Consider the following 14093-nt stretch of genomic DNA (forward strand, 5'->3'; position numbering starts at 1 on the left):
ATTTGCAGTTTTGCTTTATCTGGGTCATTCCCTTCCCACTGCTCTTCCCTTTTTCTTCCCATTATCCTTGAGAACTGAGAGCTGATTTTAGCTAGTGTATGGTTACACACTGTCATCCCAACAGACCTTGCAGCCGCCAGCTGTCTTCAAACAACAAGGAGCTTTCCTATGGAAGTCATTCTTTCTTCATTCCCTCTGTCTGGCTCACCCCTCTGAAGGATACTGAGTCCTTCCTAACACTGTCGCCAGCTCTAAATTCACTTTTCCATGTTTGGAGAAACTGCAATGTCCCAACCCAATGCTAACCCACATTCCAGCAGGCCAGTAAGACCAACAATGTGTATAAACCAGCAGATCAAATGTATCCTGAAGGATACATATGTGAGCTGGTATTCTGGAATAACCCACAGCTGCCTGAAAACTCCGTGTGTGTGAGGGGAGGAAATGTGTTTGTTTTCCTGGAGTGTCCCATCAGCTTCAGCACTCCGAAGGGGCCCAACTTGCAGGACACAATAGGAAAGGGAGAACAACAGAGCACGGAGTTGGAGCCAATTGAAAATGCAAAGAAAGTAGACAGGCAGAACGGGATTATTCAGAGTGGGATTGGAGCAGGGCAGGGGGGGCTGTATCTCGCTGAAAACACCACCGTGGTGCCTGTGAAACACAAGAATCTCGTTTAGCAAAGAGCCAAGGGACAGCAGAGCAAACAGGCAGCGCAGAGAGATAAAGCAGGGAGCAGGGAGGTGGTGGATGGAGGCACACGCTGGTGCCCGGCTGGAGGAATGTCATGGCTTCACTTGTGATTGGCTGGGGAATGGAGGAGTCAGTTTTCACGGGGGCTGATCAAAAAGTTCCCTTTTGCTTTCCCAAGTTGCTGTCTGAGCAGAGGCATCGGGAAGAGGAGCCCAGTCGCGCTCGCATTCCTCAGGAAGGCTGCTTAAATGAAATGAGAAAGCTTCTCTGTCCAAGGATATACAGCCAAGAACAGACGCCGGGAAGCTGTTTTCCTTCTTTCCTCCCCCAAGTCCTGCAGGAGTTGAGCTGCTCTCCTTCCTGGCATGCGTCTCATCTCTCAGGATACTATGTCACAGTATTCTACTAACTTTCTCTTGCTCCCCATACCCGAGTATCCCGTGTTAGACTGCGTGCCCAACAAAATCATCAAGCTCGTGGTGCTGGGCGGCAGTAGCGTTGGCAAGACAGGTAAGTCTACAGGTGTAGCGCTGTGCTTCTCTTGCTGTTGTACTTACAAGCGCATTTGCAGCTCAGAGAGACCCAAGGCTGTGAATTAACTGTTGCAGCTTGAACACTGTAAGTGATTTGGGGTTTTATCTGAGTAACGGGTGAGGCAGATGTGCTGTAGGTCCGTGCGAGCAGCCAACTGCAGTTGGGAATTAGGAGGAGAGAGCACTGTTGGGAGCTCTGTGCTCACAAAGGATCCTACCTGGTCCTGTGCAAATTATTTAGCCATGTCTAAATTTATACACCCCCCAAAAGTGGTCTCTATTCTCCTGTTGTAAATGTTTTATGCTCCACAGACAAATAACAGCATACAAGATGTGTCTCCCTTATTATTCTCCAGAGGAGAAGAGGGTAACATGAGAATTATTGCCTTGGATATATGGTTAATGATTTCAGATGTTATTAAGGCTAATTCTGCTTTACTACATCTGAGGGTCTTCAGGACTAAGTAAAATGTTTGGTTGCTTTGGATTTGAAGCCGCATTTTGAGCTCATGTTTAAGTAGTGTGCTGAAGAGAGCTGCGAAGTCCATTCGATTTAAAGGTACTAAAGAGGTGAGCCGGTATCCACTGTGAGCAAAGTATTATTCTAGATTAAATCTGTAATAGCGTTGTTTGCACAACAACCTCTTTTATTTAGCTATTAACTAAATGGTTTTGCAAATGGTTAGGAATCCGCTGAGATGAAGCACTACAGGAATAAAAGTGACTGTTTCCACAACAGGATCTGAAGTGTTATAAATTGAGCAAGAAAAAGGAAACTCTTCCAATCCAACAGTGCAAGGAGGGTGAATAGGAAGGCCCAGGGCGCTGCAGCACAACCCATGTGTGCAGAGCACATGCAGTTTGTTTGCTGGATGTGATTAGCTTGCGCTAATGGGTTTCATGAGGAGGAGTGAGCAGTTTTAAGGCTGGGAAGAACCATTACATGCATCAGCCTCACTTTATATATGACGCAGAGGTCTCCAGTGCGGTATTTGGATTAGTTTCAGTTTCCTGGCTTGTTACTCTTTTTCCAAATCATGTCAAAACAGAGGTCAGACTTGTACCTGCAGTCACAACAAAGCAGCCTCCCAGCCCTACACTGAACAGTGACACTTAGTCTAAGGAGTCATTTCCAGTACAAGCTGTGAAAAACTGCATTAGGTATCAAAGCCTGGCCCCAAATACTCTTCTGTGAGTGTTGAGAGAAGCATTTGCCGAGTAATATGTGAGAAATGCAAAGATTAATGTGGTTTCATATTATCCTAACTCTTCCAGTAAGTTGTGACACGTGTTCTGCAAAGATTGATTTTGGTTCACATTAAAGACCCATCTTTTCTGCGTTGTTTTACAGCCCTGGTTGTGCGCTTTCTCACAAAGAGATTTATTGGAGACTATGAGGCCAACACTGGTGAGTCTGCTTTGCACTGCAGCACTGAAATCTGCTCTATTGTGTGACTGGTGCATATTACAGGAAAGCCAAGCAGTGTTACATGTCCATAAGATGCATATTTTCAGCTAATAGCCTCAAGCTATGAAAGCAATAAATCAAAGGCTCGTTATTTATGATCCTGTTAGCTGGGCTTTTTCCAGCTTGGTGGAAAAGGATCAGAGTAAAAGGTTTGCTTGGGGACATACCTATACTAAAATGCAGGCTCAAGGAACAACTTGCATAAGGACGAAACCATGGAACCCCAACACAGCTCTGTTTGAAAGCCAAGGAAACCAGAGGAATTCCGAAGTGTGTAAAAGGCACTTCAGATGTTTTCTGTGTACTCTCCTTCTCTTTTGGTGGCTTTTATGAAAAGGGAGACTTCCAAATTGAAGTTTTCTTTCTGTGAGATAAGTAAAACGACCATGCAGACTGATTCACTGCATTTTTTGTTTAATCTGACACCTCAGAGGAGGTGTAAATGTGAACTGTTTAATTCACAGCCTCTCTTCTAAGCCAGTGCCAAGTGTACTGGCCATGTTGTATGTACCCTGTACTCATACCTACTGGCACATTGCACACATACACCACCTCACATTTTTGGGCTTAAGGAGGACAGGAAACAAAGCGGTGATTGCTTCACTTTGGAGATATGTGCTGGACTTAGAATGATGAGTTAGGAAAGGAGATGGCAGTGAAAGATCCCTTTGATCTCTGCCTATCTGATAAAATACAACCTGAAAGCTCCTCCTTCCAGCTCCCTCTCACTGACCCTAGGTAACCTTGATGGTTGGCTGCACTATTGCTCTTTCTTCTCCTTCCTCTCTTCTATGGGAGATTGTACATCAAGTTAGGATTCTGAGCTTTACGATGGATTGCTGCCAGAGACATTGCTGGGAACCACATGCTTTTCTCATTAAGCTACCAGCCCAACAGCCATGCTGTAGAAGAAATAAATATGCCAGAAATAGGAAGCAGGTGGCAGTGTATTTGTGATCATTCAACCATGCTTCTCCTTCACTTGGCTATCAGGCAGAGCACACTCAGTGTCTGGAAGTACCTGCTCTGTTTGCTGCTGTGCATTACAGAGTAGGAATAGTATGTTGTCTGGTCTTGGCTCAGGAGTGCAGCATCTTCCCATAGATCAGTACCATCTTTTCAGCTGAAAATAGGGTTTAAAAATTACACCAGAATGGTTAGATCACCTCACAGAGTCAGTGTCAAACCCTAATGTGGTAATGTTGGATTCAGATGCAGCCATTTAGACTTCCTCATATTGCAAATGTTTCTCTGAGCTCGGACTCCTTTTCACTGGAATAAACCCACCTTTTTCCTTGAGCAAAAGATGATTTTCAGAGGCGATGGCATTATCATCACTAACTGACCTCCCTGTTACTCTGAATTTCCTGCTCTTCAAGAGACAGGATTTCTCTATACATTGTTTTAGATGCACCAGTAGCAATTGCACTTTGACAAGGCTGAAAGGCTGCACACAACAGCTGTGGCTGTAGCATTTCTTCACATATCCATGTGACTTGTATCAAGTTCTAAAGAAAATTGATGCTGACATCAATCTCTGAAGCTGTCCTTATCACAACCACAGATAGTTCATGAAGTTTTCATTGTCACTTAACCCACACTCCAGCAACAAACTAAAGTTCATGCCCAGAATAGTGATGGTTTTATTAGAGCTGGGACAGTCGTGGATGGTTTGAACTTGCACTTGGCTCTGAATATGTGCCATGCAGATTAATGAGATTCAAAGTGTCCAGCCTTTGGGGTTGTTAACCAAACTCTGACTGCTAAGGTTACGTATATCCCAAAAAAGCATCTGGGTGATTTGTATAGAGTCACTTATCCTGTGTCTATAACTAGAATGCTTCCCTGTCTTAAAAGCTTCCTGAAAAATGCACTAGGACACAGCTCACCCCTTTTACAGACAACCCCTGGATGTCTTGGTTTGAGATTAGAAATACAGGAAGTCCAGATTTCAAAAGCTAGCAATGTGGATTGAAAACCTGACTGGGATTTACACACCCACTTTTACTATCTGACTCTACACAAAGTGCCACATTCCCCAGCTGCTCTCCTAGGTATGCATTCAGAGCATCCACACAGCAGATACAAACCCACTTCACATAAGCAAACAGCCACACAACCACTCTGGTGCCATTCGCTTTTCCATAAGCACCTACAAATCATAAGCCTCAAATATGTGTGTTTCAACAGTTCTATTTTGCCTTTATGTATTCTTCCTTCTTTGTTACAGCCACTGACTCTAATGATGTTACTTTTCCACCAGGTGCTTTGTATTCAAGAAAGTTCACCATAGATGGGGAACAGATCTCTCTACAGGTGCAGGATACTCCCTTTGTTTCATTGGAGGTAAAACATCTGCTCAGTGCATTATACTTTACAACACAGTGCTTGTTGCCAGCACTTCCATCTGTAAGTAACTCCATTTAGCAGCAGAAAAATACCAGGGCTGAAACACAAATGAAGAGTAATGGATGAGCCTTAAATGCATCAAAATGAGCCTTGAAGAGTTTTAATCAGGCTTCTTTAAGTAAGTCAAAATTAAACCAAATCTATTTCAAACACATCACTGCATCCCAAGCCTAAAGAGCAGTAAAATCATAACCTGGCTCCCATCTGCCAACTTCTTGGCTGTTTTATTTCCTGTCAAATGGGTTCTAGCCCTGCATGGCAGAAAACTCACCTGCCTAGAGGCCTAGCTAGGGCCAGAACCTCTCTTCTCTAGAAAGGTGTTTCTTCCAAGGGGACAGGCCTTACAGCAGGGTGGCTTTTCAATGCTTTCCTTAGTCTTTCTTAAAAGCATTCCTTATTTTTAAGGTATTAGCATTGACCTACAACCCTCTTTCTATCAGTGTTCTACATATTCTAGATTTAATATTTAACTGGGAATCTCCTTCTAGAAATATTTTTCCAAGCAGGGTTTAAGATGTCTTTTCTGGAAGATTTGCTTCAAATGCAGAGTAAGAGGATGAAAATAGTATCCAAGCAGCAGGAAATAATGAAATCTGGGTTTATGTGAATGGTGGAAATCTCATGAGTAATAATTCTTCTAGAATAGCTGGGATTTCATGATAAAAATAGATACCCCTTGTCACCATCAAACCTAAACTTGCAAGTTTGGCCTTAACCTCAGTCTAAGCTCAGACTTGGCCAAATATATGCCTGAATGAGAACAACACCTTCTCTCAGGTTCTTTCAGGCTAACGCTAGACAACTTTATCTACCCTGTTTTGTCCACACAGACCCATGTGTGGATGGCTTCATTTCTGTGCTCTACAACTGTTCCACCCTGAGTTTACAGAACACGATAAGCAAAGCTCTCACAGCCTCTTTCCATTTCCATCTTCTCTGACGACTGGAAGTAGATTCAAGTGGGAAGCACTAAGAGCAGAGGAGAGGACCCCTCCTTTACTCTGGACACTAAAAGCAAACAAAAGCTGCTATGGAAGTCCTCCAAATATTCAAGTGGGACTTAACAGTACAAAGGCCCTATGCCAGCTTGCTTAGAGAGGACCTGCAAAGAGAAGCTGTGGGTGGTGATTAGGCACAATTGGGACTGCCTGATAAACACTTTGCAAAGGGAATCCCCTCTCTGGTCTATCCCATGGAGAAAGGAGGGAGTGAAAGAATTTAAATCCCTCTTTCACACCAGATACATGTTTATTTTCCTGTTCCAATTAAGACTGTACCCTAGAATTGTGTGACTGCAGCCAGAGCTCCACAATATTTAGTGATGCCAATAGATGAGGTTTCTCAGTCAGAAACACTTTTAGTTTAGTTAGGAAGGAGTTTCATTTTCTTTGTCCCAGTCAAAGGTCTGCACTGTTTCACCAGTTCCCAGACACACTTATCTTAGCCTGTATCTCCATTTGCATCAAATGATGCATCTGAAACATTCTGAAGGGACTGTTCCTGAACAGGGCTCGTTAAAGCTGGGAATAGTTTGGATTTTCTATTAAAATCCTTAAGAGAGTGTCTTGCACTTTGCAGCCTGAACACAGTGTTTTGGGAGGAAGTCATGCGGAATCGCTCAGGATTGTGGCCACACCGGAAATGTTAATGTTGAAGACAGAAACAGAAGCAACCAGATCACTGGTTTTGTTCAGTGAATCATTGCTGCTTGCTCTATACATTGCAAATGACTGTGTGTTTCAAAATTCATTCTGAAGCAGAGATTTCCATTTAAAAAGTAGCCCATTAGCCTTTGATTGTCCTGAATAAAGCATTCCATTTGGGATTATCCATCCATCTCACTCCTGGGTGGGCCTAGCTGGTAACTGAGAATTCCAGCTCATTAGGGCTCTCTGAATGTACACCTTCTCCAAACCTATTTTCCAACGCTTGCCAGAGCAATTAGTTCTTTTTCCCCATGAAAGGGGTTTGCTGGTGAAAAGAGCTTGAAGGATATGGAGGGTGGCTCATTATCCACAGCTTGGATACAGCACAGACACCACCAGTGCAAATTGCCCTTCTTCCCACAGCCTGCCCTGCCCTGGCTTGAGTTCACTGTTAGTAACCTTTTAAACAAGGCTGCTAGTGAGGAGCTCTCTTCACTCCTTGTGCAAACCTGATGGGGTTTGGGACATGAGGGTTTTAGAGGGAGAGAAGTGATAAGAACATCTGTTAAACGATTTACTGCTAACAGGATTTACAGTATAGAGCTACCAGGTAGTGTCTTTACAGGCAATACTAAAATATTTACAAAGGTCAGATAGATAAGGGGGGCATTTACTTAAGGGGGCTCATAAGAAACCTGGGCTTTGGACAAGGGCCTGTAGGGACAGGACAAGGGGAATGGCTTTAACCTGCCAGAGGGGAGACTGAGATGAGCTCTGAGGCAGAAGCTCTTCCCTGTGAGGGTGCTGAGGCGCTGGCACAGGGTGCCCAGAGAAGCTGTGGCTGCCCCATCCCTGGCAGTGCTCAAGGCCAGGTTGGACACAGGGGCTTGGAGCAGCTGTTCCAGTGGAAGGTGTCCCTGCCCCTGGCAGGGGTTGGAACTGGGTGAGCTTTGAGGTCCCTTCCAAGCCAAACCAGTCTGGGATTCTGTGATTCATTCAAATTAGCAGAATGCCTGTTGAAAGCTGTAACTCTAATTTATAATCATAGAATCAGAAGAGCCTTGTCACTAGCCTTTTTTTACAGTTTGATCTACCATAAAAGAACTGATCTGTTTTACTCATTCTTTTCCACCTCTGCTTCCTGAAATCAGGTTTTATAATTCATATTTAGTGCCTAAATAAAAGTAAGCTGTTTTGGGAGGTTGCTGAACACACACAGGTTCTGTTCACAATAATGTGAATCTATAGATAAATGGATGATGGAACTTATGTTCTAATAGTCTTACTGAACTTTATGAAGATTTATTGCATAGAGTTTAGCTGTAATGATAACAGTTTGGGCTCTGTATTCATGATGTTAAACTCCCCCTAAAATACACAAAAGGCTCTAATTCCTAGCAGCTTCATCCAGAGCTGAATATTGAAGATGCTTATTGCCTTGTTGGATATAAAAGAAATGACAAAGTTCCAGAAAGCTGTAATATTGACAGTCAGTTCTCACAAAGCAAGCACACAGGCAATAACTGCAGCAGGGATCTCAGTATCTGCTTGGGTTACATGCCAGCATGGATAACAAAGAGCAAAGGATTAGCTGAAAATAGCTTCATCTTGAAAAGTGAGCTGATCTCTTTGCAAGCCCCAACAGTATTGTGTTCACTTTTATATCCCCAAGGCTGGTGATCGTTATGGCTGTCTGATTAGGAGCGGTGATGGACTGAACAAACATGTGGCCAGCAAAACATAATATAAACCCATTGCTGTTGTGTAAATGAGCAGTGAGGTTTCACAGCATTTACAGTCCCAGCAGCTGGTTATTTGTAACAAATTGCTTTTTAGAAGTAACTTTGTCTTTGAATATCTGGTAGAAAAACCTGTTAGGCCTCATCAGCATCAGTGAGAATCTCTGTCTGTGGGGACATTGAATACAGACTTGGAAAAAGCCCCAAAACCCCCCTTGGGGGACAGCCATTCACTTGCAGTAGTGTTACTGGCCTGCTGAATCTAATAATGCTCTTATTGTGCCCATCACAGTTTTATCCACAAGAAAAATGTGGGTTTCTATCACACTGGTTTAGTGCAATAGAAGAGAGAACAGACTTTTCAATATCAGTGTTTTGGCTGTTCTCTTCTTTCCAACCAATTTTTCTGACACCTCTCCACTGCTTACGTTGTGATGTTACTGGCACAGTGGAAACTTCTCCTGTCCCTGGTATATTCCCTGGCAGTCAGAGAGGTTTCTGCCCATACATTTAGAAACAGCCATGCTTTGAAACACAGCTCTGAGTAGCTATAGCAGTGCTGTAGGACTGATTGCTCTGCTTCCTATTCCCAGTTTCCTAACCTCACACCTCTTGGTTTTGATGGCAGGATGACACTGACAGCATATGTTGCCAAGAGCAGATAAACAGATCAATCTACTGGGCAGATGGCTTCGTTTTTGTTTACTCCATCACAGACTATGACAGCTACAGAGTGATCCGTCCCCTGCACCAGCACATCCGCAAGATCCACCCAAATGCCAACATCCCCCTGCTCCTGATGGCAAACAAAGGAGACCTCCTGCGAGCCAGGCAGGTGTCCTCCAAAGAAGGGCTCCAGCTGGCCAGTGAACTGGGAGGTACTTACTATGAAGTCTCAGCCCGAGAGAACTGTGAGGGAGTGCATGAAGCCTTCCAGCAGCTCTGCCAGGAGGTCAGCAGGATGATTGGGAGCTGCAATGGAGAGAAGCGAAGAGGCCTCCACCTTGTGCGACCCAAGTCACCAAATATGCAGGACTTGAAGAGACGTTTGAAACAGGCTCTGACTTCCAAAGGGAAATCTGCCACTACACTTTGATGTAGCCGACAGGAATTGGTTTCTACAGCCCTGAAAAACAGGCAAGAAAATAAGCTGGTAATAAGGGGCATTGCTGCAATTCAGCAGTCAGGTTGTGTGAAGGGCTCTTCCAGTTTGACTTTACATCTTCTATACAAACCACACACACATTCAGCAAAGGAACTTACAGAATTTGCTCTTTGGGGCAAGAAACTGATTTAAAAACCAGATTGTCCCAAATTATTTCCTTTTTTAAAGGGACACAGTCAAATAGTTTAGGCTTAAAATGTGGATTTTATTAATAGAAACAATTAGATCCTGCTTTTAAGAGAAGTGACTACTCTGGGGGATGGTTGTATTCCCATAGGCAAGAAGCTACAGCAAGGCACGAGGAGAGTGACGTGACCTACACTGAGCAACCAAAATTGACCAGATTTGCTTAAGTCACAAGACTGGAAAATAAAGGCAAAAAGGAAATGAAGAGCATAAATAGTGAAAAGTAGTAACTGAAAGCTTTAAATTGCAGTTTAGGTGTTGTTAGCAAGGTGGGGAGAGGTTTGTGCAGATGCAAGCTTCAGCCTCACAGTGTCTCTTTAAAGGGATATGTTTAAAAATCACTGTGTTTTTCAGATTATTTTTCTTTAAGCACACATTGATTGTTTCTGAAAGGGGTTATATGGGTGAAATACTACTTGTAGCAGCATTTTGTAGTCAGTTTCTCAGTGTTGTACTTGTTTTTCTGTAGGTTTCCTACATGGCAACCAGAGAGGGACAGAGCAGGATGGTTTAACACCAGCAAAAAATGGACTGTATTAATCAAGAGCAAGGAGGTGATCTAAAACTGTTGAACTTTTTCTTTCCAAACTAGGCAGATTTCAAGCTCAAGATGCTGTTTTAGAGAAAGAAAACCTTCAAGTAAAGTATATTTAATTCATTAGATTCTTCCTTTTTGAAGGAAAAGAAGAAAAGGATTCATGATGCTAAAATCTCTGGCTTCAGGAATTCATCATTTTGTTGTTTGCCTTAAGATCAGACTTTACTCAATACCTCGCAGTGCATCCAAATAACTGGTCTATCCGTACATACTTCACTGGCAGCATCCCACTGCATTGTATCTCAGCATGTACAAAGGGATTTCAAGCTGCATCCTGTGAGCTGGCTGGTTTTATGGTAGCAATAACAACAACATGAAACATCCGTCATTCTGTGCTCAATGAGAGTAGAAAGAAACTGGGATGGACCATGTGAAAGTCATGATGCAACAACCTTTGCTTTAAACACACCATATGAGCAATTCACAGGCCTATGAAATGAAGTAAAGCTCCATGATTTACACTCAGGAACAGAGGGAAAACCCTTGTTTGATGGATACAGAAAGATCCTCGCAGCTGCAGTTACAGCTGGCAATACTGAGCTAAATCAACCTTTTACTCATTACAAGCAGTGAAAATGTAAATTGAGTCTGATGAGTATTTACACAGCTCAGGGCTTGAAAACGGGGTTTACATTTTCTTGTCCCTATATTAGACAGCTCTCATCATGATTACCGTCATCACCTGGATTTGCTCTATCTACAGCTCACTTTTGTGGTTTATTTATTGCTTTCTACAGCTAGTCAGCTGGGAATGGCTTGTGTTCTCATTGATGTAAACTGCTTTTCTTCCCACAAAAGGACTGCACCTTTTTTACCAGTTAGTTTCAATTGGTAGTAGGAGGGAAAAAGGAAAGTCAGATCATGCAAAGGAGGACTCAAACATATCAGATGATTTCTACTTTAGCTTAAAGCTATTTACCAGTTCAGTGTTTGAACAGTGCTATTATTCAGTGCAGGCACTGGGGTGGTGTTTATTAGCACTGAATTTCGATATTTGAAATGACTAATAGCAAATATTAAATCTAAAGATTGAGTAACATGAAATAGAGCAGTTTGTGAGCCACACACAAACTGCAAATGGTTTACATTGGAAAAGTGATGCCATATTTTGAATAGCAATTAAAAGTTTTACCGTCCCAGCGTGTGTGTCAAGGGCTAAATTTGCTAACAACATTTGTTCTCATGAGGGCCTAAGACAATTCAGTGCTCTCGCTGTTCAGTTTGGTTGTAGCTTACTCTTGCAGCTCTAATCCTTTCTTATTTGGGGAAAAAGGTTCAACAGATTTCAAACCTTTCAATGTCTCATTTTCAATAGTGATTAATAAAAACATTCAAAGCCTTTCCTGAGAGTGTACAAAATGTCTCACATCTTTAAATGTTCCTTGCTTAAACTACACTAACAATATACTTTTTTCCCTTCTACAATCTTCATGCTCTCTACATGTATTCCTGCATTTGTATTCCTACAGAAGTAAGTATTCCCACATTCCTGTGGCACTGGTGGGGAAAAAAAAAGCCTACATTTTAGCTAAGGCCAAGAAATACTGAAACATTTAAGTCTTCTCCTAACTACTAACATGTGGCAAACATTTCTTCTGCTACAGAAACTTTAGTGTTTCCTTTGTTCATTGACCAGCAATACAAATCCTGTAAGAGCTTTGATACTGGGTTTAAGCCAGGACATGCCATCTACAGAAGACAATAGAGCTCAGGCTTTTTATTAAGAGGCAGTATCCAAACACTAGAACACGTTATTGGGCCACTGGAGCTAGGCAAGGCTGAGGAAGGAGAATGGTAGCATGAAAAGCAGGGAGAAGGCTATAGAATTAAGTGCCTAAAAATAATCATATAAAATATCAAAGATTAGTCATGTAGAACCTGATCCTGAATTAGAATCTTGAGGCTGCCAAGGAAAAAACATGTATTCTACTGCAGGTTTAAAATTAAGCCTCTAGAGAGAAGGTACTTGGCATAAAGTCAAGAGAGGGGAGGAAAAAAAGACTGGAGAGTGGGTTTTTGGGGGGATATCAAGGCAAATTCTCTTCTCTGTTATATTAAGTCCAGATTAACTCCACTGGAAGCAAAACCATCAGCAATAAGCTATAAAACTCACTTTTCTTTTTAGCCCCATCTCTTTTCATTCTCCTGAGCCATTTAAATCTTGTGCACCATCTGGTTTTCAAGATGGTTTACAGCTGGGTTTACTTGGGCACAAAGCACTCCAGTGATTTGCCCCAAGGTTACACAGCTGAGCAAGTGCTTGAGAGGAACTCACAAACTGTGTCCTTTGTAATTAATTCTCAATGCTTCACAACAGCTACCAGACCATACCACCTCCCCCAAGGTATGCACAAAGCACAGTGAGTTGTGTTACAGAAGAATGTAATTAAAAGTTGGGAAAAGTTACTTCAATTATAAGCTGTGTTAGGAACTGCCTGAGCAAAGCATTGCTGACATCCTGGAACTGGGTGCAATTACAGTAATAGCAAGCCTGGCTTTGAGTTATTGAATTTATTTGTAAATGGCTATTTTCTGCAGTATCCCTGTCAGATGCATTTCTCACACGTTTCCAATGGTTCCCAATGGAAATACAGTGTGACTTGGGAAAATCAGGCTCCATTTTTAACTTTTCCTGTGACTTGATGATCTTGGCCAGGTCTCTTTATCAAAGTTGTGTGTCCATAAGGATGAGGAAGGATATTAACACACATTTGCTATGCAATTTAGCATCCACAGGAGAGACTCACCAATGAGAAACAAAGGACTTGCCTGCATTAGCAGTAGGGATGGCTTAATCTTAACATCTGAATTCAGATCTTGATTCTGGACTCCTTAAATTCAGAGTTGTTTGGATCCCATGTTTACACTCAAAACATAGGAACAAATGGAAAATTCAGATCTTGATTTCAAGGAAGAGCTCACACAGAAATATTTGTATCCAGGGTCCCTGTCTACACACAGGATTTATGCAGGTGCACGGATGAAGAGGAAAGAGTCACTTTCTGAGACATCAAAGAAACTCAGGCTGTACCAGAAAATGGTTGTCTGATTGTTTTACAAGGCAAACTGGAAGGTTGCCAGCTCATTGTTCCTGCATCATTTGCCTCTGCCCATTACAGGCTGGAAGACTTTGGGTCAGAATCACACTGACACTGCTGGAGCAGCAGAACATGATGACATAGTTGCCAGGATTCAATGTTTAGTGTATTGTCAGAGTTCTTATGAGCTGAACCCATCTCCTTTGGGGCTAGCACAGGAAAGCCATGCAACTGAAAGTGATAAAGCTCTCCAGTTTCACTCTAAAAGACCCCAAAACAGGAGCAATGGTGCTAGGAAAGATCTATCACCTCTGGAGACAAAGTTAGACTCTTCCTTTGATCATTTTTCACCCCTGTTCTCACTGGCTGTGCCCTTCCTCATCCCTCTCTGTTCATGCCTTTGTTCCCATTTAGCAAGCAAAACCTCCTGCAATTGTTCTTCCTTTGGCTTAGAAATATAATTTTTGCTGTTTAGTTTAAAATATATTTCCAAGTATTTTAACTCCAAACATGGTTCATAGCAAGTGTGTCTACTCAGCCTTTTGACCTTATTTACCTAAAGCATTTTAAAGCACATCTAAATGAAGTCACTCCAGCTGTGTATTTAGACAACCCTTT

The 14093-nt window shown here is 42.4% G+C and overlaps 1 protein-coding gene across 1 annotated transcript; it reads left to right on the top strand.

Annotated features, from left to right (window-relative positions):
* Window positions 1-643: 643 nt before the first annotated feature.
* Window positions 644-11779, top strand: LOC101874855 (ras-like protein family member 11A-like). The gene is made up of 4 exons (XM_005144856.3): window positions 644-1203; window positions 2578-2634; window positions 4958-5040; window positions 9117-11779. The coding sequence occupies exons 1-4, from the start codon at window positions 1059-1061 to the stop codon at window positions 9582-9584; spliced, it is 753 nt and encodes a 250-aa protein (XP_005144913.1). The 5' UTR covers window positions 644-1058; the 3' UTR covers window positions 9585-11779.
* The last annotated feature ends 2314 nt before the right edge of the window (window positions 11780-14093 follow it).

This window comes from Melopsittacus undulatus, chromosome 6 (genome assembly GCF_012275295.1).
Source record: "Melopsittacus undulatus isolate bMelUnd1 chromosome 6, bMelUnd1.mat.Z, whole genome shotgun sequence".
Lineage (NCBI taxonomy): Eukaryota > Metazoa > Chordata > Aves > Psittaciformes > Psittaculidae > Melopsittacus > Melopsittacus undulatus.

Bases quoted from the DNA above. Each gene is read 5' to 3' on its own strand.
- LOC101874855 (XM_005144856.3), top strand. From the start codon at position 1,059: ATGCGTCTCATCTCTCAGGATACTATGTCACAGTATTCTACTAACTTT. The intron at 2,635-4,957 runs GTGAGTCTGCTT...CTTTTCCACCAG, and splicing joins AGACTATGAGGCCAACACTG to GTGCTTTGTATTCAAGAAAG. The intron at 5,041-9,116 runs GTAAAACATCTG...TTTTGATGGCAG, and splicing joins CTCCCTTTGTTTCATTGGAG to GATGACACTGACAGCATATG.